Genomic DNA, 27,464 nt, shown 5'->3' on the forward strand with positions numbered 1-27,464 from the left:
TGATTTATCCCAAAGCTAAAATCTAATGATAGTAAGAAATTACAGTAGCTATAATCAGTTAATTTCCACCTGCAGCAGCTCCCTGAAGCAGCTCATCACTCAGTCCCATGAATTCTGGCACATGGGCAGGAGGATGTGGGCAGGAAAAGCAACACTGGCTGTTGGCCACTTGCAATCTACCAGGTCGTTTCAGATGCAGAAGCTGTCTGGGAAGTCTGACCACAGCTTAACTAACTAGGTGGCTCTGCTCCCTCCCACCCCACTCAGACACCAGCACTTGTGTTAGAGGTAACCACAGCTCACCACGCAACAAAGGGAATGCCTTTGGCAGGGGAAACAAAGCCTTCAGCGAGGAAGAAAGTTTCCTGGCAGATCAGCGACCTGAATCAACTCACCTTGTGGTGAAAAGTATCAGATCTGACATAAAAGGGGAGCAGAAAACCATGAACAAGAGGCCCCTTGGTGGCACTTAGCAAAACATAAAATTAAACAAAAAAAAAAACAAAGAAAAAGCAGTCTTTGTTCACACTAATGGCTGCCTCAACTTCACCAAGGAAATCACTGAGTTCTAGTCATGAGGTCCAGTCAGAAGGGTGAAATTCCTGGAGTCTGCCTCAAGGTTGTCTGCGTAACTGTGTCTCTTAGCTTTAGACAAGAGCAAGACAAAGGCTGAGACTGTAAATTCCTTTTGTGCATCTAGAATACTAATGAATTTGAAAAGTTTTAACTAAAGCCTAAGTCACACCCCAAGTTTTCAACTGGCTCAGGTACTATTTACCACCTAGCAAAGAACAGCACCGGGGCTGGTACCAGAAGAGGGACATGTTCCCAGGGCAGCTTGATGCATGGATTGACTCCACAACTCGTTAAAGTTGTAAAGTAGGTATGCTTTTTATTCAGCGCTGAGACACACAGGGATAATTCCTCAAAGTCATGCGTGCTTCAGTGTTGTTTCCCTCTACATTTATTCTCTAAAGTTATATATATTCATAAGGTTGCACAATACACCTATACATATTCATGTCCTATCCCCGCTTCGTATTATAGTAAGTTAGAAGGTCCTTTGCGCCTGCGCAGTGCCCCCTCTGGTCATGGGCAGGGGTCTCGAGATGAAGTAACTGAGTCTTCCTCCTGTGGGTAGGGGTCTTCAAGAGGAAGTCAATGAGTCTTCCTCTTCTTGAACTTTTCACCTTTTAGTCTTCACGTATGGCCTTAGGGTTTGGTCGGTGTCCCAGCCATAAACCATCTGCATCTCCCTCTTCAGGCGTCTGCTTTTCCTTATCAATAGCTGCTTATCAGTATAATCAGGCATCTACTTTTCCTTGTCAATAGAACCAGGTGTCTTCCTTATCAATGGTTAGTGCCTTTGTTCTGCTTAGTAGGCATGATAGGTACAGACAGTACTTTTGTTTAAGCAAGCAGATTCCTCTAACCCCCTTGTACACCCCCCCGTACAACCCCCCTGTACATTGGTTAACCCTGTACCAAGCTCACCACTGAATCTGCCAGAAAACCTCATCCCACATTTCTCCTGACATGAACCTTAACCGGGCTTGGCTGCCTTTGCTATACCAATAGCTCTACTGTAGCTCCGAAAATGAACGTGCATGTGGCCCGTATTCCACACATGCAGCCTCTCTATCCTGATGGCAATGCAAGATGCCTGCCTTACACCCTGAACTTGCGTCTCTGCTACACCGCTGGGCGCAGCCACTGGCACGGCATGCAGGTAGGGAGAAAACTCAGAAGGCTGCGAATGCACCTCAGCGTGCACCGCCTGCAGCACTTCCGTGCCCCTGAGTACAGCGTGGAACAACGGGCACCGCAGCGTGTGAGGAAGGATCGGCCGCGGGGCCAGCTAGGACGCGGTGCGTGAGGCGGACTCTGAGGGGCGGGTGCGAGGCGCGGCCGTTGGCTCTCCCCGTCCCGCCTTGGGCGCGAGGCGCGGCTGTCGGTCGTTCCGCCCTCGCGGCGCGAGGCGCTGGCGGCGTCATCGCGATGGTCACGGTGGCGCTGCCCGCGCTCTGCACGGCTCTGGCGGGGCTGCTGCTCCTGCTCCTGCCGCTGCTGCTCCGCTGCTCCTGGCCCTACCTCTTCCAGGACCTGCGCTTCGCCCTCACGATGGCGCGGGTAGCGAGGAGGGCTCGCAGGGCCGGTGCCCGCCGGCCCGCCCAGACACTGCTGGACGTGTTGGCGCGGCGGGCGCGGCTCACGCCGCACAAGCCGCTGCTGCTCTTCGGCGACGAGGCGTCCACGTACGAGCAGGTGGAGCGGCGCAGCAGCCAGGCGGCGCGGGCGCTGCGCCGTGCGGCGGGGCTGCGGGCGGGGGGCTGCCTGGCGCTCCTCATGGGCAACCAGCCCGCTTACGTCTGGGTCTGGCTGGGCTGCGCCAAGGTGGGCTGCGCCGTGGCGTGCCTCAACTCCAGCGTCAGGGCTGCGTCCTTGCTGCGCTGCTTCCAGAGCTGCGCGGCCACCGTGCTGCTGGCGGCACCAGGTGAGGACCGCGCTGGCCGGAGCGGAGCGCGCCGCGCGGGGTTTTCGGTTGCTCCCCGCGCTGCCAGGGGTGCCGGAGCGGCGGGACACGTTGTTCTGATGGCGTCCCGTCCTCTGAACGTGGATTTGGGGATTTGAGAAGTTGCTGCAGGCCAGGTAAAGGACAAGGTTTCCCCAGTGCGCCGTGTTTTGTGTTACAGGGTGCAGCCGTTGAGCTCTGGTACCTCGTTAGCTGCTCGATGAGGGTAACAAAGACCTAGAAATAAACCAGCCCTGAATCAACAGGGTTAATCACAGTTATGTTCACACAAATGCCCGAAGTAGAAATAACCAAGGTAGTGCAGAATAAGCTTCTTGGCTGCAGCTGCACAGTGACTTAAAACACATAAAGGGCATTGCAGTCTATATAAAAGCTTTTGTCAGGTCTCAGTTCAAAAACAAAGACATGAACTCATGTAGACAAACTCTGTTCCTTTTCCACAGAAGAGGTTTTTGACATATTAGTGCGTTTTAAGTGCTGCATTCTGTTGTGTCGAGCAGAGACCTTATTTCATGCCCAGTTCTTTATACAGCATATGAATACATACAGAGGGGAAGTCAGAGATGTGCTTTATCTGCCTAGAGTTAACAACTTCTACATTAACATATACTCCATTGCAGCTTAGATAGTTGAACTCATTAATCTGTTTCATCTATCTGAAGTATTTTATATGCCCCAAAACTTGGGTTCAGATGAAATCTTGTCCTTTTATGATAAATTTCTGTCCAATTCTGTGCAATCTCTGAAGTTTCAAAATCAACCAGTATTTGAGATAGCATTTCTGGGAAAAGCTGTTGTGCAGAATAGGAAATGTATTTTTCCTCCTTCTATAACATCCTTGCCTCAGATTTTCCAAAAAAGCTTTCAGCTGTGAGGGAAAAAAAAGTAAAAGAAAAAGTTGAGCTTTATTAATAAAAATTTACTACATGCCTGACTGCACTAATGGTTGCTAGACATCATAAGAGGAAAGAGCTCTTTTCTGTTGACCTTGATCCTGTCCTTATTAAGTTTTATCCTTTATTTTGCTACCCCACACAGAAGATAAATATTTTCTCATCAGAACTTCACCATCACATGCTTGAAAGTTTCTGAAAAGAAATATTCTTAAGTCATTAAAACAGTTTATATGTTATTAAAGTTACTTATACCTACAATAAAATACGAATTTAAAAGTTTATTGGAGGGTGATTTATCTCAGTGCAAGTTTATTGGGGTTATTTATTGCAAAAGTGCTAGCTCATCAGATACTTGCATAAAAGGCCTTATTTTATCTCCTTATTGCCTGATGATGTCAAAGGAGCCCAACTGTCCTCCCATCCAGCTTTACTCTGCAGTGCTGGAGAGCATGGGTGGAATGGAAGAAGACAGGCCAGGCTGTGCCAATATTTTGAGGTTGATGCAGTGATGTATAGTTCACAGAATAATATGGAATTTTCTTATAGTAGTTTTTTCTCTTCTTAAGAACTGAAGGAATCTGTTGAAGAAATACTACCATTCTTGAAGAAAGAAAATGTTAAAGTTTATTATTTAAGCAAGACATCTGCTACAGAGGGAGTTGAGAGCTTTCTTGATAAAGTAGATGCTGCCTCAGATGAACCTACTCCGTTGTCCTGGAGATTAGATGTAACCCTTAAAACTCCTGCCATGTACATTTATACTTCTGGTACTACAGGTAACGCAAATTCACAAAACCAGGCCATACGTTCCTCGCAACATTGTGGTTTTTTAGTAAGGAAAGAGAATGTGTTACTTTACGTTAATTCCTTCTCTCATTCATTCCTCCCAGAACACTGAAAATTTGATACCTGTACTAAAGCTGAAATCACATAGAATATAGGCTGACTTTAAGCACTAAATCTGGTGGGAGGGACTTAAGTAAAAGCTAATCAAACATGAAAGTTTTATGTCAGTAAGGTCACGAGATAGCAGATACATCTTATCCTTGGAGACACTACTGGCCCAGTGTCTTGGCACCAACCAACTTGGATCATGACCTATAAATGCTGGCCATTAAGTTTTTGGGTGTCAAGAGCACCAAAAACAGCAAGGGCAGCACAAAATACAGCTAGTCATGGCCCCTGTACAAAACTGCAGCTGGTATAGAAGCTGCAACCTGTTCTACATAAAGGCATCTCATGTTAAGAGCCCTGAGCCACAGCAGAAACTGGGTGATGAACATGAAGACAAAACCCAAAGCCACTCAAACCTATAGCTTCATTAGAAAGAGTAGTGTATGCCTCCATACTAGTCTTTGAGCCTCTTAGAGCCGAAACTCCACTGGAAGGGAGGAAGTAGAAATCTTAAGTCCTACTTTGGCTGCACAAGGCAAATGAGTTTCACCCTTGTTAATGGCTCTGACATACCTGTTCTTACAGAACAGGCAAGCACTACCATCATTTTGTCTTCTAGCACCTGTTCCAACAAGTAATTAGTTCAACTGTATCTGATAGGAAACCAAGAAGAGATTTTTTAGTATCAGTTTCAGCTAGGGTGATTTGGAGCTGTAAGGAGATACCTAATTCAAGAAGAGATGCAAGATCTGAGATTAACTTCTGTTTTAGCATTTCTGTTCCCTTTGCTCAGCATGCTGGATTCTCTAAATCTCATTTCCTCACTCTCTAGTTACTTGTTATTCCTAAGTACCACAGTATTAGTATTAAGGCTAAACACCAGTGTATTGCATAAATGCAAACTGCGTACCTCTAGAATTAATACATGTATCAATGAATGAGAGAAAAATCTTTTCTTAAGATCTTGTGAACCTGACTGGTCTTACTGTGGATTTTGTTCAAGTTACACATCTGTTTGCTTGACTTTAAACAGGTCTTCCCAAAGCTGCAGTGATTAACCATGAACGCATAATGCTAGCTTGTGGTTTGTTTGATGCTGGCAATGTCACCTCTGAAGACATTGTGTATACTACTTTACCACTCTATCATAGCTCTGCTCTCCTCATTGGAGTCCATGGATGTATCATGAAAGGTACCATGCACTTGATTAATATGAATGAACATGTTACTGTGCAGAATTCATGATGGCAGATATAGTAAGCCTTTCCCTAGTTACCAAACTTTGAGATTAAATACTTGGTTATCCATGTCTCTGTTACCTTTGTTGACTACTCCATAAGTCAAGAGACATTTGTTACTTGGTTACAATCACATGACTCACACAGATATTAACCCTGTACAGATTTTATTTCATCTCCTGAGCAAATGGTATCTTACATGACAGCTTTTTTACAGTTTAAGGTAAATTAGTACTGGGTTTACATCCCCAGTAATAGCCTTTAATTTCTGATGAATAGAAATAGAGCTTAAACCAGTCATTCAGCATGGATTGTATTTCAGTATATTTTAGGAAAGAACTTTCAAAAGCTATCTAACCCTAATTCTACAGGTTTTCTAATGTTATGCTAAGAAGTTCGATACAGTCTTACAATAAATAAGAATTGTTCAATCTCTTGTTTTACAATTTATTTATTTTTTTCTTACGCAGGTGCGACTGTTGTTTTGCGTGCCAGATTTTCAGCAAGCCAGTTTTGGGATGATTGCAGAAAATACAATGTGACAGTAATACAGTATATTGGGGAAGTGCTTCGGTATCTATGCAGTGTGCCACAGGTAACATTAACTGCCTTTTTTTCTTCTTTTGCTAATTAAACTACTGTGAATATTTGCTACATTATGCTTAAAATCTAGGAAATGTAATAAGGGGAAGAGGAAGAAAAAGCCCAACAAAAACCTTCCCTAACAAGGTCTGTAAATTTCATTGCATACTAGTATTAACTTTTTTCAAGAAGTCAGTATATATTTTAAAAGACTCTTCATGCCTTAAAATACTATTACGTAATAAAAGAAACAGTTGAAGCAAAAGGCAGAAAGTGAGACAAAAGAGTCCATATTTTTACTAAAATTCTGTCTACTGTTACTCATTAGCACATTAGATATGTTTATAAATTAAGAGTTTAATACTTGCTATTGCTGAGGATAAATACAAACATAAAAGAAGGCATAAATGGACTGCCAACCTCACTGTTTATCACTTCACTGCGTAAACAGAAACATATAATAGCGCTATTCAAAGTGCTGTGAAATGTGGTAATAGAATTTTAAGCAGGCTCAATCCTGCACTTACAATGGTAGAAGAGATTTCCTTTTTCCACCCAAACACCATTTTACGGGATATAAATCGTGTAAACACTTTGCTGAATTCACGGTTAGGTTCTTCTGCGGGTGGTCACCACAAGGCTTACAAACAAAATAGTTTAATAGTGCCTGAGTTTCATTTTGGATTTTTGCATAGAATTTTTTGTTTCTGTCTTCATCCAAATCACATTAACAACAGTTAGATGTATAGCCTAATTTGCTCAGTAACTTCTTTTCCATTTCCACATAAAAAACATTAACTGTAATGATTTTTGCATAAATTTTGCTTCAGAATATGCTCAATACTTATAAAGTTTCTTTCAAAGTTTTCCAGAAGTAGAAATTATGCCTTCACTCAGAAGAAATGTGAATTCATGACTGTTTCTTGTTTCTAGAGAAACAATGATCAGGATCACAAAGTCAGACTTGCCATAGGAAATGGAATAAGGGCTGATGTTTGGAGGGAATTTGTACGAAGATTTGGAAATATTAATATTTTGGAATTTTATGCATCAACTGAAGGAAATATTTCTTTTGTTAATTACACTGGAAAAATAGGTGCAGTGGGAAGAGTAAACTGCCTGCAGAAGGTAAGAATAACCACAAAACATGGCATTTCATCCTTCTTGGCAAAGTCTGGTATATTGCCATGGGCATATACCAGGCTACTTGTATGGCAAGTTGGGAAGAACCCAGGGCTGTTACGAGTTTGTTTAGGGAGAAGATTCTCTTCAATTACAGTCCATAGGTGCCCATGCTAGATAACACAGATACCACTTGCTAGTTCAGGTAGATTTAGACTCGACACACTCAGTTGAAACGTGATGAATTTGGCTTCTGTTAAATAGAAAGATGACAGCGTAGTATAATTCTGAAATTACTTTTCAAAGATTGAATATTCATGTTTGTATACATTTTGCATATTTCACTAGAAAATCTTACGCTATGAACTGATTAAATATGATGTAGAGAAAGATGAACCAGCCCGAGATGAAAATGGATACTGCATAAAAGTGCCCAAAGGTAAAAAGTTAATTCCTTAACAATTTCAGAAAAGTATGTACTTTTTAAATTACATATCTTCGCATCACTTCTGTCTGGGAAGATGCAAAGTTTTTAAATATGAGTTAGAAAATATGTAACAAATCACATACTACTGTAATACACCTTAACAGAATGGTACAGTGGGAAATTCAGCATCTGTATACATAGATTTTAATAATTTGTCCAATTAATAATGGACAAACTAACATTTTTGAGCACAGATCTTTACTTTCAGCAGGAGCTATTTAAATCTTCTCAAGACTTTGTACTTAGCATGCCACTAAAGAAACATTTGCAAAATAGCAGTTCTCTTTTCCAGCAGTGGCTGAAACTTTTTCCCATTGGCAATAGAGAAAGCAAACATGAAAATACCTTTGTTATAATATATTTTAATATCAGGTTTCATAGGAGGGGTCTATATATTGGCACAGGCAAGCCTGTGTTTAAACCAGGTACTTGTGATACTTTTGATTTTGTTGCATTCTTTTACATGTGTCCTCATTACTGCGAGTGAGGACAGAAATGCTCACCTTCTCTGTGCATAAGGGAAAAGGTGGACAGGTTACCAATGGTGTTAAATTCTCACTGCTGAGGAATATACCAGCTATGTTAAAAACATCTGCCCCATAGGTATAATCTCCTATGCCAACTCTCCCTATGCAGTCTCTTGAGCTGGGAAGAGGGGAGATGCATACACATACATTCCATCTTTATATAAATGCACCCCATGTTTAAGTTGCTGAACTGCAGGGACATGGAGAATACCTACAGTGTAAGAGAGAAACCCATGAAAAAATGTAAAATCCCAGGCTTGATGGGGGCAGGCTATAATTTATTTTGTGTAGATAACATTCACTCCAGTGTATAACACCCATGCAAAGCTTTAGATAATACGGAGTTGATTTTCAGTTGACATAAATACACAGCTATTCCTGCTCCAGCTATAGCACATGAAATGCTAAAGAATATACTAAGCAGCCTTTTGGTCTATTTTGCATTCAAGTAAGTAAGCTGAACTGCAGTATTTGGTTCCTAAATCCTGCTGAATCTTTTGATTGAGGGATAAGGCTGCCTTGTGCCAACTGAGTTACATGTAAGTAGCCTGTACCTTCTAAAGACATGCCTGATGCCATGTGTAAGTTTCCTTTGTAAACACAGCTCCTACTGATTCAGGTGTTCTAAACCGAGGTTTATGAAACTGAGGTTGAGAAACTGGACAACTATTTTCCACTTACCAGACTAGACCTCAGAGATTCTTTTCTGCTGTGTTAATACAAGCAGGTGACAAGCTGTATTATCTACTGGCACTTTGAGGGATAGTGAATTGAGAGGACAAGGTGAAACTCAATCTGTACCTCCATAACTGATTTTATAAAAGATGATGATTATGACAAAGTTCTCAAATAACTCTGTAACATCTGCAAACTTTACTGATGTAATGAAGATTTGTTATTTTTTGATGATTGACACTGTGCTTTTTAAACGGGTGTTTAAAAACCTTTAACCTCTTCATAGGTAAACCTGGACTACTAATCTGCAAAATCACCCAATATGCACCATTTAGTGGCTATGCAGGAGCAAAACAGCAAACAGAGAAGAAGCAATTAAGAGATGTCTTTCAAAAAGGGGATTTATATTTTAATAGCGGCGACCTTTTAGTGATCGATAATGATAACTTCATTTATTTCCATGATCGAATTGGAGACACATTCCGGTTAGTTTATTTATTTCAGTGTTGGTCATAAGAGAAATTTTTGACAATCTCTCCCATACCCAGTATTTCCTATAGACAGATAGAAAATTTCTCTTATTTCAGTCAGAAAAAGAGAGGACTGCAGGTCACCTCCAGTGTTGTGTTTTATCAGTTGCATTCAGTTACCTACAGAGCCTACAGGAGGTTCTGCTTAGGTTGATGAATGAATGCTGGTTTTCAACAGTCAGAAACCATCTGCATTCACAGGACACCACCATTGTGGTTTCACATTCACTATGCTTTTAAAACTCAGAAAGCATAGCGCCTAGGATGGAATCAAAGATAAGTAATATTTTGGGGAGTTATTTGGTTAGAGTCATTTTAAGCATGATCAAACTAAGTGTGTTAAATTTTTATGAGATTCAAATAATCTGGAATGCATTGTTGAATTTTTGGCATGTTTTTCTCTACTTCTGGTAAGAAGTTCCTTATTTTAGCACAAAAGTGCTTTCTGATCTCAAGCTCAGTGGTCAGCCTGTTGTAAAGTTCAACATTAAAACACTGGAGGTCTCTGTGATACACATAAAAATCATGACTATCAACTGCTTATTTTCTAGGTGGAAAGGGGAAAATGTTTCTACAACTGAAGTTGAAGATGTTTTAGGACTGATTGACTGTGTTCAGGAAGTTATTGTATATGGAGTATCTGTTCCAGGTATGAGTGAAATACTTGACATTTCAACAAAAGAATTTTTAAATACATTAACAAAATACAAATATACTGAACTGCAGGGTATAGGTAGCCTTACTTCAACTTACTTTTCATAAGCTACAATTGATACATTACATCATTTAAATAAATGGAATATTAATCAGCAAAAAAAAAACCCAAACAAACATAGCCAAAGCTTATATTAAAGTATATGACAAATACTACCAGGAGGATGGAAGAACATGTGAAATGACATGTAAGAAATTGCTTTCTTCCTTTTTCACCTTTCTTTAGCAATCTTAAGGAATGCAGGTTCTGAGACGTTTGCTGCCTATTTTCTACTCAGAAATGTGTGAAATCTTTTATTAACTTTTTAAGTGCTTATGGCAGGTTGTTTGTTTTTTTTTTTAATTTGAGAGGCACTGCTGCTAAAGGCAGATTCCCAGAGATACTGGAAGCCAAAAGAGGGAACAGAGAACTTTACTTTCCTGTCTCCTGTATTTTGGAGGTACCTTCCTGTCCATGTTTCTCACTTACCCAGATTGACAGGACTCCCATATAGCTCCTCACTGCATCTGGACTGTGATGGATGGTTAAAATGGAACCAATTCTTACAGTGTAATGTAGGGATCTGAAATCAAACAAGGTTAGATATGATTGAAATCCTGAGCATCATGTTGTGCAAATGGTTTGGACTAGGTACATTGTATGTTGCATGCCCTTAGAGTAGCCTAAGGAGGAGGAGGACGACGAATTTTGGAGCCCCCATTAACTAAGGTAGCAGATGTTAACAGGTGTAATATCTTAATTATTAATTCATTAACAGTATTAACAGGTATCACACTTGCCAGAAAGATTTCCACACTATGGTACATCATAACATGGCTCACATCGACAGTTTAGTATTTTGGAATTGAAAGGCATGTCAGAGACACCACTCTTCCTGCATCCACCATTTATTCCCCATATGATTCTGTTAATGTTATCATCCACTTGCTGTTTTTAGTACTAAAAGTGGAAGACATGAGAACAGAAATGCCCCGTTTCTGAGGTTCAAAAAGACTGTTCATAAAAGAAGATGATCTATTAGAATAATGAATTTAATTCAAGTAAATACTTTTTTTAAAATCATGTATGTCTCTGCTACACCTGTTGATCTGAAAAGCCTCTCTCTTTAAATCACCATTATTTTCAGCTGTTTTGTGGTAGGAATAAACATACATTTGTCCTAAGAGACATTTCAGAAGAAAGCTAACAAGATAAATGGTTTAGAGTTCTTTATGTATTTCTCAGATTACACTCTAGGGCATGAGGAAAACATGCTGTTATTCTCAACGCTCTTGTAACACCGCAGAGAAGAGCTGTTAATAACCAATTATGAAAACTTTACAGTTAAAAAAAAAGGTTTTCTCCTTATATTTGTGTAAGAACAGGGTGGACTGCGTTGGGGGGGTTCTTGTTTTACATAGCACAGAAATATTTGTACTTTATTAAGGTAGCTGGGGGTGACAGTATTTATCACCAGAGAACTCATTAATTCAGCACTCTAGATTTTGACTAAACAAATTGGAATGCCAGGTGTCAGCAGTACAGGGCGTTAAAGGCAAACAGAAACAAAATTCGAAAGAAACTGAAGAAAAACTGATCTTAAATTAGCTTATGTTTGTGCTTTTCTGTAAGGATTAGATTCTACTTTCTGTTTTCACTTACTCCCGTACACAGTTCTGTGAAAGCATGCATATGGTTGTAATGTAAAACTTTGTATAAGAATATTAACTATTTCTTCTTGCATTACCTGTAATCCCAGAAAAGGGAATACCAAGAGTTTTGTGGTTTAAGTGGCATCCCATCCCTCAACCACCAAAACAGGAGAGAAGAAGCCCTCTCAGTATGTAGTTGGGCAAGTAAAAAAAATCTGAAGTCCTTGGATTTTTGCAGCATTCATATGGTAAAAAACAATGGTAAACTTGGTATTACTACTTTTTGTCCTCGTTCTGCATGGATGAGCTTGTCAGTACAAGCATGTTTACAGTGATGTATTGTAAAGCAAATTAACTCACACAGTTAAATGCTGCTGCAGGCAGACTTCTGCCTCAGACTACCAAGAGCTGATTTTCCAGAGTCTTTCCAAAGACTTTCAAAAGATGGATGATTTTCAAAATATCTGCCATCTGTAGTTCTGATGCTAGGCTTTAAAAACAGTTTGGCATCTAGCCTGGTGAAGCCTTAAGAAAATCTAATCACTTAGATGTGTAACGGAAAATATGTTAGAATGTTTTCTAAAGTGGCTTAGAAGGCAAAAACCAAAAACAAAGTAGAAGAGCTTAGTCTGAAGTTCAGATTAATATATGAACTATAGTTTTGTGCATTATTCCTTCAGGTTATGAAGGCAGAACAGGAATGGCATGTATTCGACTAAAGGAAAACTCTGAATTTAATGCAGAAAGTACTTACAGACACGTTAAAACTCACCTTCCAAAATATGCAAGACCTCGTTTTATAAGGATTAAGGTAAACCAGTGTTCCTAAGTCGCTTTTGTGTGTCCATCCGCATTGTGTTTCTTCTATTTTCTATGAGGACTACAGACTTCCTACTTACACTAGCAATTCTCAAAAAGGCGTCTTTTAATCTCTCACTTGCTCTTGTCATTTACCAGTATGTAAGTACAACTGCACCCAGATGTTTCAGTTCAGCCTGAAAAAAAAACAAGTTGCAAGAGCAGTTGCAGGATGGATACCTGTCACATTTTAACATTTGAAATCAGGAAATTCTCTTGGAAAATACATTTCCTATTGTATTCCTTCAGCACACTAATACGGGTGTGTTCTCCCTTCAGTGTTGCTCCCTCTACAGATTGTTCTGTGCAAAATAAAGATCCACACACAAGCAAATACAAGAGTTGTTTTTTGTGAGAGAGGCCTTAGATTTTTATTCTACCAGTGAGTAAGTAGCCAAATTCTGAACGGAAGTTTAACCTACGTTAGGAAAACGTTGCAATATCACTCCCACCATACTTCTCAAGTTATTTAAAATAAACATTGCTCCTTTGAGAAATGTTGCATATTCACTGGGGTGATTCAAGAGGACTAACACAGAGATACTACCGTGTCTACCTGTTTAATTAGCCTTTAAACTTTTGAGCTCTACAAACAAAACAGTTAACCAGTCAAGGCAGTGGTTTGCCTTGCCGTTCCACGTAAAGTACAGTCTTTGTCAGTCTCCAACTGACATTTTCTTTACTTTGCTGAGAAAAAAAAAATCTCGTTTATTGATCAGAGAACATAATTAAGTATTTCTAGATAAACCCCTTGATTCTGTCTAATAGTTAAAAACTCGTGTTTTCCTGCCTCTTTCAAATCAAATAGTAAGGTAAGCCTTTCATTTATGTGTCTGTGGCCCAGCAATTTCAGGGTAATTACCACACCATTCAGAGTAATTACCAGCCCACATATTCCAAAGTCCGGTTATTATCTGATGAATGCAGATAGTTTAGACCTCTATTACTGAGGCTTCAACTTCTGTGCTGTATGGATTTTCTTTAAATAGGATTCCCTTTAAATTTAGGGGATCTAATCTAATTCCCACAATTATATGCTGACATTGATAAGTAGAGATGTAATTTTGTGTTTTAGAGTGCCATTGAACTTACAGCAACTTTTAAGTACCGTAAAGTACAACTAATGGAGGAGAGTTTCAATCCAGCAGTCATCAAAGATCGCCTGTATTTCCTAGATGACAGAGAAAACCTGTATGTACAAATGACCCAGGACATTTATAATTCAGTAAAAAACCATGACCTCAAATTGTGAGCAAGTAAAAAAAAAAAAAAAACAACCCCAAAACAACCTGTGTTTTATAATACTCAGTTTTTAAAGTATCTGTTATTGTAACTTTGCCAGGAAATATTTTAGTTCATTAATATTAGCAACTATCAGTGTCTGAAATAAAGTGTGAATGTGAGATTGTTTTAATAAAACAGAACTTCACCAATGCTATTTGTATCTTAGCCTGGCTTCTTCCCTCGTTCATGCTTTGAATCTTGTCTACCTTCCTCTGTGTATAGAAGTATTGTTAATGCTGTGAATGTTAATACTGTGCACCTAAATATGTGAAAGTGGGTACAATGTCACATCTTTATACAAATAATTTATATTAAAGGGAGATCCACTGCACTAGTAAGAATTATATACCTCAGTCAAAAACACAAAACCCATTATAAAAGACCATTAAACTTACAGTTGTCTAAATTAACTAATTGAAAAAAGTCTGCATTAGATGCTTACATTAACTTTTCTCCATTGCAGCAGAGATGTCCTCTTATTTTTCATGCACCAAATACTACATACACAGAATGAAAACAGTTTATAAGAACTAAGATGTATTTTCCTTTGGGCGCAAAGAGAGTAATGTCAGGCCAGACACTTAATAAAAAAGTGAGGCTTAAATTTCCCTAGCATTTAAAAAAAAGGCAAGATTATGGAATGGAATGAAATAAATTTGTTCTTACTAGAAAAAATTTAGCAAACTAAATTTTACTGCTCCTTGTAACACATGCCTCAGTATACCCCACTGTGAGTTCAGGTGGTGTTGTTTAAGGGTATGGAAATTGTTTTGACTAACCAGATGTACTGCTTATATAATTTGAGCATAGTTGTACTGGGTCAGACTGAAACTATCTGGCTGAGTATGCTGCCTTCAAGATGGGGTGATTGTAGGTGTCTGGGAACAACTACAAAGGCAGCAAGCACTCAGCAGTGCTTTCCCAGGATAACCTCCTAATGATCATCATGCTTCTTGATTTAACAGTATAAAATTGCCCTCCACAGATTTTTCTGCCCCCATTTTTAATTACTCTTGAAACATATGTAAATCATTGGCCTGTTGTGGCAATGTTTGTTTGCTGCATAGAGACCCCTTCTGTAATGCCCCTTAATTCTTCTGTTATGAGAAAGGGTGAAAGATCATTCCTGTTCTCTTTCCTCATGCACTTGTGTTTTACAGCCTTTAGGTAATGCTGAGAAAGGCCACAGGTGCTTAGCAAAGGCCCCTGCTCTTGCACACCAGTGCACTGTCACTGATCAGCAGAGAGGATGGCATGGCTGCTCCGTTTTTAAACTTGGCATGTTTTAAAATTGCCCTAATACAGCAAAACCTCATTGAGAGGTTGCACCCTTCATTTTGCACAGTTCAGAACTGATGCTGGCATTGTCTGCACACACAGAGCCTCTCAGTGGTTTAAGTCAAGGTATATAAAGTGTAAATATAGGACTGCATAGTTTACCCCCTACTGAAGCCAGCATATTTGGTTAGAATGGTTCTAGCCTGCCAGCTAGAAAGTGTCCATTACCAGGACTGGTAAGGCAGAAACTGGCATTTTCTTTACCACAGTCTACAAACCAGAGAGTTTTATTATTATATGCCTACAAGTTTTATTTGACAATCTATAGATACACGAGGTTTCCACCAGTAAAAGCACAGGGATTTTCTCAATGGTCACTGCCGATGCTTACATATTGAACAAAATAACATGTAGTATTGCATATGAATAAGCAAACTTTGGTTCCCTTTCTACCTGGAGTAATCTTAAGGACCAATCTCTTTCACTTGTTAAACAATGGCTTGCAAAGGACAACAAGGCAGCTGAAGGCCACACTGAATGCTACACTCTGGAAAGCTTGGAACACTGTAGAACTTAATTAGTTTTTTGAAGGCACTTTTTTTGAACATCATCACCTCTTCAGGCAGCCTGGAAAGAATTCTGGTATTTTCATGAGACTCCTTCTTGTCAGTGGCTGCTGCTTTGGGGTTACATGGCTCAAGACCACCAGTCACTGGCACACTGTTGCAGCTAAGGGAACGTGCTGTCTTTTTCTTGCCTTGAACAGATAAATAACTGAATAAAAAAGATGTTAACTTATGTTTGGTAACATCCTGGGCATCTTCTGGAAAACAGTCATCTAGAAGATCCCCTTGACTAATCGCACACGTACTGGGACTTGCTGCTAGCTTCTTAGGCTGAACTACTATTTTTCTGGAAGGTGTTTTGTATTTTCCTCCATCTGGGGAAAGCTGAGAAGCATTACTAATGGCATCTGAACTAGGCTCAACTATCGTATTAGGGATTCCTGGCCCATCACCAGAACTGATGCAATGCAACCCACAATTCTGGCTAACAATCCGGGCTGCAGCGTGTTGAATGATGTTCCAGTCTTGCAGAATATCTTCCCTGGTTGTGAACTGAGATGTTACAGTAAACCGAATGATGAACTTGTCACGAATGGTTGCTGGAATAAGGAAGACCCTGCCAGAATTGCTTAGTTCTTTCAGGAGTTTTTCTGTGAGCCAATTGGGACCCTGTTTTAAATATGAATAAGAAGAAAAAAACCCCATAGTTAGAATTTCCAGTGACATCCACACATCTCCATAAGAATTCCAGCATTACGAATTCTTACATGAAAGTTTATTCATAGTTCTTAACGTCTGGGGAAAGATCAGCTATGGTCAATTCATTTCAGAGACATGCAAAAGGACCTATCTTTACCTTTATTCGAAATACAACCAGTCCAAGATGTCTTTTGGCAGGAATTTCAAAGAGTGGATCACTTTTAACCAAGGATTCAAAGAACTTGGCTGTTTCAGTACCCTGTAATTGAGGAATAAAAGTAGTCATGTATTGGTTTGTCACAAACCCACTGTAGACAATAAGTAGTTAAAAAGAATTCCTTTCCTTATTGGAACATATCATTCCAGTGTATGAGTAGCAGCAAACAGAAGAATGACAACAATATTTGAAAGTCTGTTTACCCAAACCCTTGACAATGAACCAGAGTAACTGGACTACACATAGGAATTTTCTAGAAGGTCTGAAAACAGAATGTGTTCTCAGATTAGAGTCATTTTGTGGCAACTGCTGATCCACAATATGACCCCTTGTATTTACACTCCATCAAGGACTTAAGCCTGTAAATTTTCATAGCTATGGGTTCAGCCATTCATCTAAGCCTGCCTCCCAAACAGCTGCCACTTTGCCTCAAAGAAAGCTTCTACAGATCAGTACTCGGTAACATGCAGAAGGCACTGACTTATCAAGTCACTTTTCATTGCCTGTTGCTTTCCAGAAGGGTACAGGAAATGTTTTGTCTACACAGTCAATCTTTAGAGATTACTTAAGAGTAAAATCAGCACGCATTTAGTGTTCACACGCAAGCTTTGTGTGTGGGAGAATTTCTGTTGCTCATCTTTGCTTCACTGAATTTATTCAACTTAGCTACCAGTAAGTAAGCATAATACAGTTGTGCTTCCATTGTGAATTCACATACATGTCGGACATGATCTTGAAGCTTTTTCACTCCAAATGAACGAATCACAAACCACAGCTTCAAAGAACGAAATCGACGACTCAGTGGAATTTGCCAGTGCTGTGAAAACACAACAGGTATCAATGCAGAAACAACAGAAAGGAGCATCCCCCTTACCCTGCTACTGTTGTTCTTTAGGACTTGGGTCTTGACACAAGTCATTTCATACTACTGAAAATCTGCCAAGCCTAGAAAACAGCCATCAAAGAAACACTACATCTAGAGTTTTCTCAATTATTTGCCAAAGTAAGATCTTGGATATTCCCCTTAATCTAAGGCCTAGATATGCTTCAAGTTTTTAGTTAATTACTAGCTAATAACACCACCTTTGCTTATTTAAAGGGCATTATCAAGTTATGATGTGTCCATTTACACTGTAGGACTGAGTGCTCACTTCAGTTCCTGTAATTTGAGTATTTAAGTTCTACCCTGAACGTTCTCCCAGATCAACCATAAACAGTGAGAGGTGATACAGGGTTAGACTTCCAGAGGAAGTAACGGCTGCTGCATGGAAAAGAGTGACAGAGCATGTAAAGGAATACTCTAGGGAGCTACACAACTACATGCAGGGCCCTATTTAACCACAAGAGGGACCCACTGATGTATTTTTTCTGCCCCTCTGTACACTCACAGTCCCCACTGAAAAGCACTATTGATTTCAAGAAAACAATTATCTTTTCAGGACTAGGGTGAGATCATAGCAGAAACAATTGGCAGTGAATATTCCTTTGGTTTACTTACTGAAAGCTCCTGTAAGATAGAAAAATGCCTCTTAGCTCCCCTGTGAATACCTCAATCTAAAAAAAAAAATGTAATTCATACTACTGCTGTTCCAGAGCCTGGGCGTTTGCTTACTCCTTTCTCTCTCTATTACTACCTATGAGACATACAAGAAAACCAACTAAAATGCCATCAGCAGGAATTACTTCAGCAACACAATGCAGAGAAATGACCCTTCTATTCCAAAAGACAAGGCTGTATTCCCATCTGTAAAAATCAAGTACTTTGATCTCTAGATCTAAAAGCAGGTTTAATAATTCATTTTCATACCAGAGCTCGCTTTTGTTATTTAATCTGCATTAGCATCTCAGTATAATTGGGTTTAGGCTTTTATGTAATGAGACTAGCTATAAGAGAAGCATGCTCCAGAGTGTGAAGTATTTAGCAGTCTGTTTGAACATTTTATATGCAACTTAAAATATCAACTCAAATAACTTACCATGAAATCAACAGCAGCTCCTGAGTTCGGATGTCTGAGGTAGAGAGGGTTAACACTGAAGGTCTGATGTAACTTGCATTTATCCTTGACCCTATCAATTGCAGAATGAACTGTATTTAGCAAAAAAAATCATGCAGAGAAAGACTTAGCAATTTGCATGCTATCCTTCTGGTAGTGTTTGTGTTTTGCCTTTACTCACCAAAATCCAGTGCAGTCAAAATGAACCATCATCCATTTAGACGGGTTGAAAGTAAAGGAATCTGCATATTCGATTCCATTCAAGAACAATCGGAATTCAGGACATACAAATGCTGTTCCTGCATACGCAGCATCAATATGAAGCCAGAGTCCCTCAGCATCACCTAATGGAATTGGAATTGGTATGTCAGGGACATAAGGAATCAAAGTGCATGCTTAATCTCTCCTCTCTGAAAACTAGGTGCAATTTCTTGCAGGGTTGGATGGCCTGACAATGAGCAAGACAAACAATTAACAACCTGTTTTTACTCTAAAATTGTGCATCCAGAACTGCAAAATACAGGATAATGCTGAAATTAGATGGACTCTGTAACAAAATTCACCATTACATATGTGTGAGGCTTTTTAATGTTTGATTTCTCTTATCTGCCTTTTTCCTAAGCGAAATTCCCCAGCACAACTCAGTTCCACAAAGCCAGAAAAAAGACACAGTGGCAAGCAAAATGGTCCCAGAGACAGAAGCCATGCTCTGACCCACAGAAAGAAATGCCACAGGGTTTTGTCAGGATTTATGCTGGAATAGAATCTGCAACCACAAACTACCTATTGAACTGGTAGCTACAAAGGACACCCTACCAAACACTACCTTCGAAACTCCTTTCTACGTTAAATATTTATGTATCCACCCTGCAGCAGTACTGCACTCTGTACTGTACAGTCTGTAGTCCATGAATAACCACATTAAAGATGTATTAGCTGGAAAATGTCATCCATCTTGAACAGAAAGTATTTTTACATCTTAATCTAAATCTTCCAGAAATCACTACAAAGTCTTTCATTGCCTTCACTGATCTTTGAGACTCGGAAAAACTCAGCTGACGAGCATTTCTGCTCTCATTGGCTTTGGCATGAAAAATTCTCATACTCTTCTGTGCTAATATAATTTAAAATTGGGAAAAAAAAACCCCACTTACAAATTGGACCCAGTTCTGAGAGATTGTCAAAAGCACAGACACCAGTTGTACCCAGCGTTGCGCAAACCTAGAAGAAAACAAACCTGTTGAGTTGGCATTTTTTTAGTAAATGGATGCAATGCTTTCAGTGCGGAGAGGCTGTCACAGTTGCAAGTGTATCGATATTTTTTGTTCAATAAAACAGAAATTCTTTTATACCTTTTAACCTTCACTAATGTATTTTAACACAATAAGAAATGTTTCAGATGTAATTTTATCTTGACATTAAAAATACAACACTATGTGAATACCCCAGGCAGAAAGTTTACATACAAAGACTGGCACCAGGCCCTTCTTTCTGTCTTCTGCAATGGCTTTCTTCAAAGTTTCACCTCTGAGGGAAAAGTTCTCATCCACAGGTAGAAATTTCATCTTCACAAGAGAAATCAAGCCAGCCTTTTCTACAGAAGAATGTGCCTTAAAAAAAAATAAAAGTAAGAAAGCAAGCTGTAAAGCTGAACAGTTGTGATAAATTATGGCCTTGTAAAAGACAGTGGCTGGAAGAAAAGCAGAGATAAGGTCCTTATAATGATATTACAATAATAATCCATATTAATACAAGTCTGAAAGTTTCCTCCTTGCATGTAACTAAAAGAAATAATACACTGTAATTCCAAGGAATGCATATGCTCCATTTATTTGGGTACTTATCTCTAAAATGTAATCACAGGCATCCTCATCTTGCTTTTGGAGGGCCACTTATCAAAACTCAGATCTTAAAAGAGCCTCTAAAAATGGATCAACCTCAATTTATTCCTTTCTCCCTGCCATACAAAGATTAAAACACCCTGAAGTGCACCTACTTCTGGCACTACTCCCTCACAAGAAAAAGCCCTTTTAGTTATACCAATAAAGAACCAGCATGAGCATCTCTCCTGTTTCAGTTTTCACAGGGGAACAGACTGTTCAAGAGTCCAAGGACAGAACAGGTTTGCAGGCAGAGGCACAGTACTGTGTAGATACTTCATCCATGAACAAGCACAGAGGCCTAGAGTGGAGGCCACAACCAGGAGCAGCACTGAGGTAATGCCCCGAGTGTGCCTGTCCCTGAGTGGAAGGAGGATGTGAAGCAAAATGAGTTGAAGCAGCATGACATCAGCACCTTGTTACTGGAGTAAGGCTTGGTGAAAATCAGGAAGGAAATGAAAAACCAAGTCACATAAGACAGCACCTTGAGAACTGCTGGGACCCTACAAAACCTCATCCCACAGATTTCGTTTCCCCATCTGCAGAAAATAACATTAGAGGGATTCATTCAGGCTTGTACAGCATTCCTGTATGTGTTCTCCCCTTAGAACAGAAAAGCAAGTTCATATTGTATGACCTGGGTGAGGCAGCAGAAGCAAATTTTTCTTTGTAACCCTAAGAACCTACTTGATCAGACGCATAAGCGATGAGGCGAGAATTGAGTGAGGACTCATCAGTGTCTGGCTCAGAAACCTTCATCTCCAGAATTCTGTTTTTCCTTGCTGCTAGCAGTGCAACCAAGGTTGATTCACTCACAGTGCTCTGCAAAGACATTGCTCATTTATTGCAACATATTGCCACTTCATTGCTATTTTATCCAAGACTTACTGAAGTCACTGAACTGTTCAGCTGCCCGCACTCTCTCCTATTTCTACTACCACTTTTCTGGGATGTGATGGCAAGTCACTAGTGATGAGCAGCTCTCTGGGCCACCACCACAGAACAAAGCCTTTAAACTACTGTACATTTTTATCATGCAGGACTGAGCTGGGGGGAGTAACTAAATCACATTTTCGTTTTGCTCTTCTACAGCTACAATGTAGTATCTTCCATAGAAATCTCAAACCTGAGCAAAGCTCCTTATAACAACACAAAGCCTCAACACTGATTCCGGGGGATACTTGCTAAGGCCTTATGAAAGGAGATAAACGTTCAGGCTTTGATCTTGCAAGTTTCAGACACAAAGACATGAGAAAAAGAGTATCTTGTGTGGCTAAGGACTGCTGGCAGAAGGACCATTACAAAGATTCCTTCTCTAATCATGGAAGGATCACTTCAGTGATTAATTTGATGTGAAACAGTATGAAGGATACAAATCTGACTCTCATTTGGCCTTACTAAGGCCACAAGAGCACCTGCTCCTTGCCTGTAACATAATAAGGACTAAAAGCAAGAGCAACTCCTATCATCTTCTATATTTAATACTAAAATTTGGGAAAGCAGTGTCAAATTGGTATATTTCTCTAATCAGACCTATAGAGCAAATGTCCTTGGTTTTTCCTCCAGGAAAGCTATCCCCCAGAGGGAAATTCACTTGAGTGAAAATAAAACAAAACATGACGAGGCCATCTCTGATTCCTCCTACCTGTAACACTCCTCCACCCACACTGTCAGGATGGTGGTGCAGGAACTTATCCGGAAGGCCCAACATTTTAGCCAACCAATCCATCACATTCATTTCCAGTTCTGTACAGGCTGGACTGGAGGCCTAGAAAAATAGAATAAAAAGAAAATCAGGCTGTAATTCCTCCTGCAAGCATAGCAGGAGCATAGCCCTTAGCTAGTAATTAAAATGTGATATGTGCTTTACTGCGTTAACACATTTTAATTGCCTTGAGAGAAATCTCCCCTAGATGCAACAAAGGCAGATGACAAGCTTTGTAGCACTGCATATATAAGCAGCTGTGTAATATTATGGCCCATACCTAGCAGAACACAACACTATTGGGATGAAAGTTACTTGTTTGGTGAGTTCTGTAATGCAGACCTCTATGCTAAGGTTGCAGTTGAGGGTGAGCTCCAGCTACCTTGCTCATTACCAGCTGCTCTCTTGGAATACCAGAGAATCTCAGCAACCTCCTTAAAAGGCTGTCTTCAGACTATCTGCATCACCTCAGGGCTGAGCTTCTGAATTACCAATAATCTTAGAGTCATTACAAAAAATTAGAATCACAATGAGCCACTTGAGATAAAACCCTGGAACTGCAGTTCACCACCCAAGTACATGCCCTAGGTCCCTAAAAGAAAGGGCACTGATACGTTTTAGGGAGACTTTTTGAAGAGCAGAAAAAGAAAGGTGAAAGCTGTCCTGCAGTGTCCAGCTTTCCACATGTGAAAGAATTGGTTTACATTGCAAACTTAATAGAAACCTATCGAAACTACATGGAGAACATGACAATTTTTTATAGGTTTACGAGTTTCTATTGCTTTCTTACATGGAGACACACATCTAAAAATCTGGACAATTTCACCACAGCTTTAGAATGCTACTGAGGTATGTAAAGTCATAACCAAATAGCACTATGTAGCTGCTGCAGGAGGATATAAAGTGCTCAGATATTCTGGAACATGCCACCAAACAACTATTTTCGGAACAGGAAAAATAAGAAATGTGTTCTCTCAAGGGAACAGGAGAACTGGAATGAAGCCCAACCTAACCTGCAGTCATGGATGGTGGCTGCTCCATTGCCTACAGTGCTTATGTAACAATCTCAGCACCAAGACTAGACAGCAAGAAACACTGCTTACAGTGGGATATACAAAGAATTAGAAAATAGACATTTCTAGTGATGTATTTTCTTCATTCACCTCTTACTAGTAGGTGACATTTGCTCTTTTTTTTTTTTTAATTTTTAAAGTGACATTTTTCATTTATGCAAACAACATACAGTTGGTTGAAGTAAATAATTATACTGACTCACAGAACAAGAAAGAATGACCATGATCTGCTCCTACACAATGCACACAGGAGATGAATATTTAAAATAATAACAACAACAAAATTACCCATGTGAATCCCAAGCAGTTAATTGCATCAGCTAACATATCTCCAAGGAGCGAAGGCCAGGAAGTAAGAGCTGGAAAGTAGGCATGCATGTGTGGACTTTGCCAATGGACTACCTAGAACAAAATTATTCAAAGTAATGAAAACGTCACAAAATTCTACATAAGATGTAGTGATTAGCATCTGTTTAAAGTGATGGAAAAGGTTCACAGCAGCATGTCCAATTTTTGTGCAATTATACATGTGCTAGCAGAAAGCTACAGAGATAATATTGACAGGAGTGCAGCATTAGCAAATGATAACACTGTATCGTTATTAGATAAATTCCAAATTATAGCAAAAGCATTTATCTGAATTGAACAGGCAGACAAAGATTCTGAACAGGAAATAATGGTCTTTTGAACATGGTACAACAGCTGAAATATTTATCAAAATATTTATCTTTAAGGGAAATCCTTGCAACAAAGTTGCTCTGGCTCACTTTGTCAAACAACAGCTTGCCTTTAGCTACACACAACAATTTACAGTTGTATAGCCCACTCTATACACCTGAAGGAGCCTATATGTGGGACACTGGCATAAGCGCGTTTAATGTGAATACCTCTCCTACATCAGACCGAGTTTCTGCAAGCATATATAAAGAAAAATTTAAAACATATTTCTTACATAAGCCATTTAAGTAGGTATATGAACTCCCTTAGCAGAATCTGCACTATTTATGTACAAAAGGAAGGAGACATGAACATTCAAAGAGCAGGAGTCACGTCTTGTGTAATGACCTTGGGCAAATGATGTTTCACCTTGCTGTGCCTGAGCTTCCACATCTCTGAAATTGAGATGATGCAGTTCAGGCCTTGTGAAGCTAAATTCATTAGTGTCAGAAAATCCTTGTTTCCCCCTAAGCAAGCATGAGTTATTCTTAATATATAAAATACTTAAAAAATATATTCAGCCTATGCCCTAAAATTGTAGATGGGAACACAACGATAATAGCCAGAAGCGTTCTGTGGACATATCTACAAGACATTCTACATTTTGGGTGCTTCACTTGTTTAGGTAAGTGTTGTGCAGAAGCTGTGTGTTCCCAGGATTTGGTGTTCACCCCAAGTAGTAATAAAGTATGGTCATGACAGGAATAATCTATTTCTTACCCCGGGCATAATAACCTTCTCTATATCTCCAAAGATGTTGTCCCAGCTGTCTGGGTCCATTGGGGCAGAATCCGGCAAATGGGCTCTCATGTAACCTGGCTGCACATCAGGAGTCACCCGTCTCTCTCTCACATTGCTCAGGTACTGGCAAATGTAATCCACCATCTCTTTCCCTGGAAGAGGCAAACCAGTGTTCTGAGTTTCAGTTGTGGGAAAACTAACTAGCAGTACTAGTAGTTCATGCAATCTTAGCATTAGACATGGCTTGGAATCCTACTTCCAAGATAGCCACAGGAATTAACCTTCCTCCTACACCCTGCTTGTCCCACCTAATAACACAGAGACACAGCTTCTTGAAAAGGCTTCACGGGAACAGAACAGATTCACAGGGTTATTTCAGTGTCCTCATTGAATAGTTCAAAAGTACCTTTAAAATACTATCAGGATACAAGTATGGTTGGTTTGATTACTGATAGAAAGATTTTCTTGCCTACAAAATAACTGAAACTGCATGTCACAGAAATTAATGTTTCATAATACCCCATACTTCCCTGTCATTGCAACATACCCAGTTTTGCATCCCCTGAAAAGAGCTACACAACTCCACGCCTTTTCTCCACTTATGCAACCTCCTCCCGCCCTAGGACCAACGTTTCCTTCCCATCTCTAGAACTGTGCAAGTATCACTGAGGTTTCATGGTGTCAGCCAGGGAAGAGCCACTGTGACACCTTATCACAAGCTTTGCAGCTATGCCACAGTATTTTAAATTTAAGGCCAAAAAAACCTAAGTTATCCACTGACTCTAAATCCATTAATTTAAACTCAACTCTGGGACACAATTTACTCAACTGTGGGGGCATTTTTGCCTCAGCCTCAGCAGATCTAAGTCTCAAGGACATGTGTACAAATAAAGAATATATATACCCCATACAAGTTTTGGGTACCACTCCCAGCCCTACAACAGTTGATCTCTGTGAGCAAATGATACTCATTTCCAAGAGCAGAGGATCACTCACCTCTCCGTCTGTACTCTTCAGGGTCCATACCGATTCCTTCTAAAAGCACCTCTTCAAGCCTGGGCTACGACCTTTCAGGTACTGCGGGCAGTTGGTCTGGTGCCCTGCTCGCTGCTTCACCCTTTATAGCTCCCTTTATCTCTCAGACTCATGCATTCTGGAAAAGGTTTAACGTAGGCAGATTATTATCTAACTCCTCCCAGCTGAGGGCTTTTACAGTCTCTCGTATATTCTCATCTGTGCTCTTTTGATGTGCACGATAGTGTATCTCTAAGAGGAGCTGCCTCTGCGCTAACCCATTCCCATTTTTAAACAATCTTTCAGAAGTCTCGCAGTAATGTATGTCATGAATATACGACACATTAACATCAGACTTGAGGGAGAGAAAAAGCTCAAGAGCTTCCAAAAGCAAGTAAGTGCCCATGTTACTTTTGGGCACCAAACTCTTGTGCTAACAGTAGTCATTAAAACAAGGCACCAGCACCTAACACATTTAACACCTATGCTGTCAAGTCTCTTGCTGCCAGAAGAGAAGGCACTGCGATTATTGCCAGTTGCAGAACTGCAATACAAAGCAGCAGTGATCCTCTCTGTGGATTTCCTGTCCTTCCAGATCAGACCAGGTTACACTGCAAGGTGATGTTCCTCCACTCGTATCACCCTAGATTGCTGAACTGGGAAAATGCCTCTTTCTCCTCCACCACTGTGCTTCTTTTCTCATATATGTACTGGGATTTGGCCTTGTATCTCCAAAATTCCTCCAAGTCCTCCAACTAGACTGTTCTCAGTTTGGAAGAACAGCCATGTAGATTCTTCCTTGTTTCAGTTTCAGGACACAAAAATACTTCCTGACCTCTTTGGCAGCACTACCTTTGACACTGGTTTGACTCAATGTTGAGCACTTATCTTCAACAGAAGGACCTCACTTGCTCTACACTGATATCAGGCAGCCCTGGGAAAAGAGAGAGGTAAGACTTAAGGATTAAGCACCAGAAAGAGAAATTATTCTGTAGTACAGTACATACTCATCCTATTTTTGTTATACCCTGTGCTCCTGCTTAGGGCTGGCCCTGTTTGAGACAGAATAGCTGCCTCTGCAGACCCTTTGCTTTGGCAGGCCTTTTGTCTGATATGCGGAAGCAGTTTCTCTGTTCTCATCATATGGAAGAGAACTGGCAGAGCAGCTTTGGTTCTCTGCTTCATGTACTATAGTGTAGCCCAAATGCTTTCATTATTCTAGGAAGTTGTTACATCTTTATCCAGTGTACTTTCTACAGAACATGGCAGGGGGGTTAGAACTTGATGATCTTAAGGTCCTTTCCAACCCTAACTATTCTGTGATTCTATGAACAGTGTGAAAACCTTTCCTAGATTTTGCTGTGATTAGATATCTATGACAGAACTGTTTCATAGATATGACAAAGATGCTGATACATGCTCATCAGATTAATATACTGAAATTGAAAGAAGATAAAAAGCATTGAAAGAGGAAGTGCATGTAGTGCAGGAAAAAAATACTGTATGCATATTCATCTGCTTTATCTCACATTTCTCTGGAAACATTAGGGAAAAAATTAACAAACTGCCCACGCTAAGTATCAATTTATGAGCCTCTCTTGGCTTTGC

General features: G+C 39.9%; 2 protein-coding genes across 5 annotated transcripts; one reads left to right on the plus strand and one right to left on the minus strand.

Moving 5' to 3' along the window:
* Positions 1-1,998: 1,998 nt before the first annotated feature.
* SLC27A2 (solute carrier family 27 member 2) lies at positions 1,999-14,020 on the plus strand. Its single transcript, XM_061447476.1, has 10 exons — positions 1,999-2,494; positions 3,996-4,205; positions 5,357-5,515; positions 6,032-6,156; positions 7,077-7,271; positions 7,614-7,704; positions 9,241-9,439; positions 10,036-10,133; positions 12,511-12,641; positions 13,764-14,020. Exons 1-10 carry the CDS (start codon positions 1,999-2,001, stop codon positions 13,938-13,940), a joined length of 1,881 nt encoding a protein of 626 aa, XP_061303460.1. The 3' UTR covers positions 13,941-14,020.
* On the minus strand, positions 13,986-27,094 carry HDC (histidine decarboxylase). 4 transcript variants are annotated; one of them, XM_061446873.1, is made up of 13 exons: positions 26,709-27,094; positions 25,839-25,995; positions 24,822-24,994; positions 23,673-23,786; positions 22,252-22,374; positions 21,294-21,428; positions 20,193-20,336; positions 19,881-19,947; positions 18,908-19,070; positions 18,709-18,799; positions 17,451-17,549; positions 16,673-16,774; positions 13,986-16,485 (listed from the first exon to the last, which is right to left on the minus strand). In XM_061446873.1, exons 2-13 carry the CDS (start codon positions 25,864-25,866, stop codon positions 15,739-15,741), a joined length of 1,986 nt encoding a protein of 661 aa, XP_061302857.1. In that variant the 5' UTR covers positions 25,867-25,995; positions 26,709-27,094; the 3' UTR covers positions 13,986-15,738. The 4 variants fall into 4 exon arrangements, with proteins under 4 accessions (XP_061302857.1, XP_061302856.1, XP_061302854.1 ...); XM_061446872.1 differs by having other exon boundaries at positions 25,839-27,094; XM_061446870.1 differs by lacking the exons at positions 25,839-25,995; positions 26,709-27,094 and having other exon boundaries at positions 24,822-25,555.
* Positions 27,095-27,464: the final 370 nt, after the last annotated feature.

The sequence above is a fragment of the Pezoporus flaviventris genome, unplaced genomic scaffold (genome assembly GCF_033815535.1).
Source record: "Pezoporus flaviventris isolate CSIRO_AGI_PZ_B2104156 unplaced genomic scaffold, CSIRO_AGI_Pfla_v1 ptg000006l, whole genome shotgun sequence".
Taxonomy (NCBI): domain Eukaryota; kingdom Metazoa; phylum Chordata; class Aves; order Psittaciformes; family Psittacidae; genus Pezoporus; species Pezoporus flaviventris.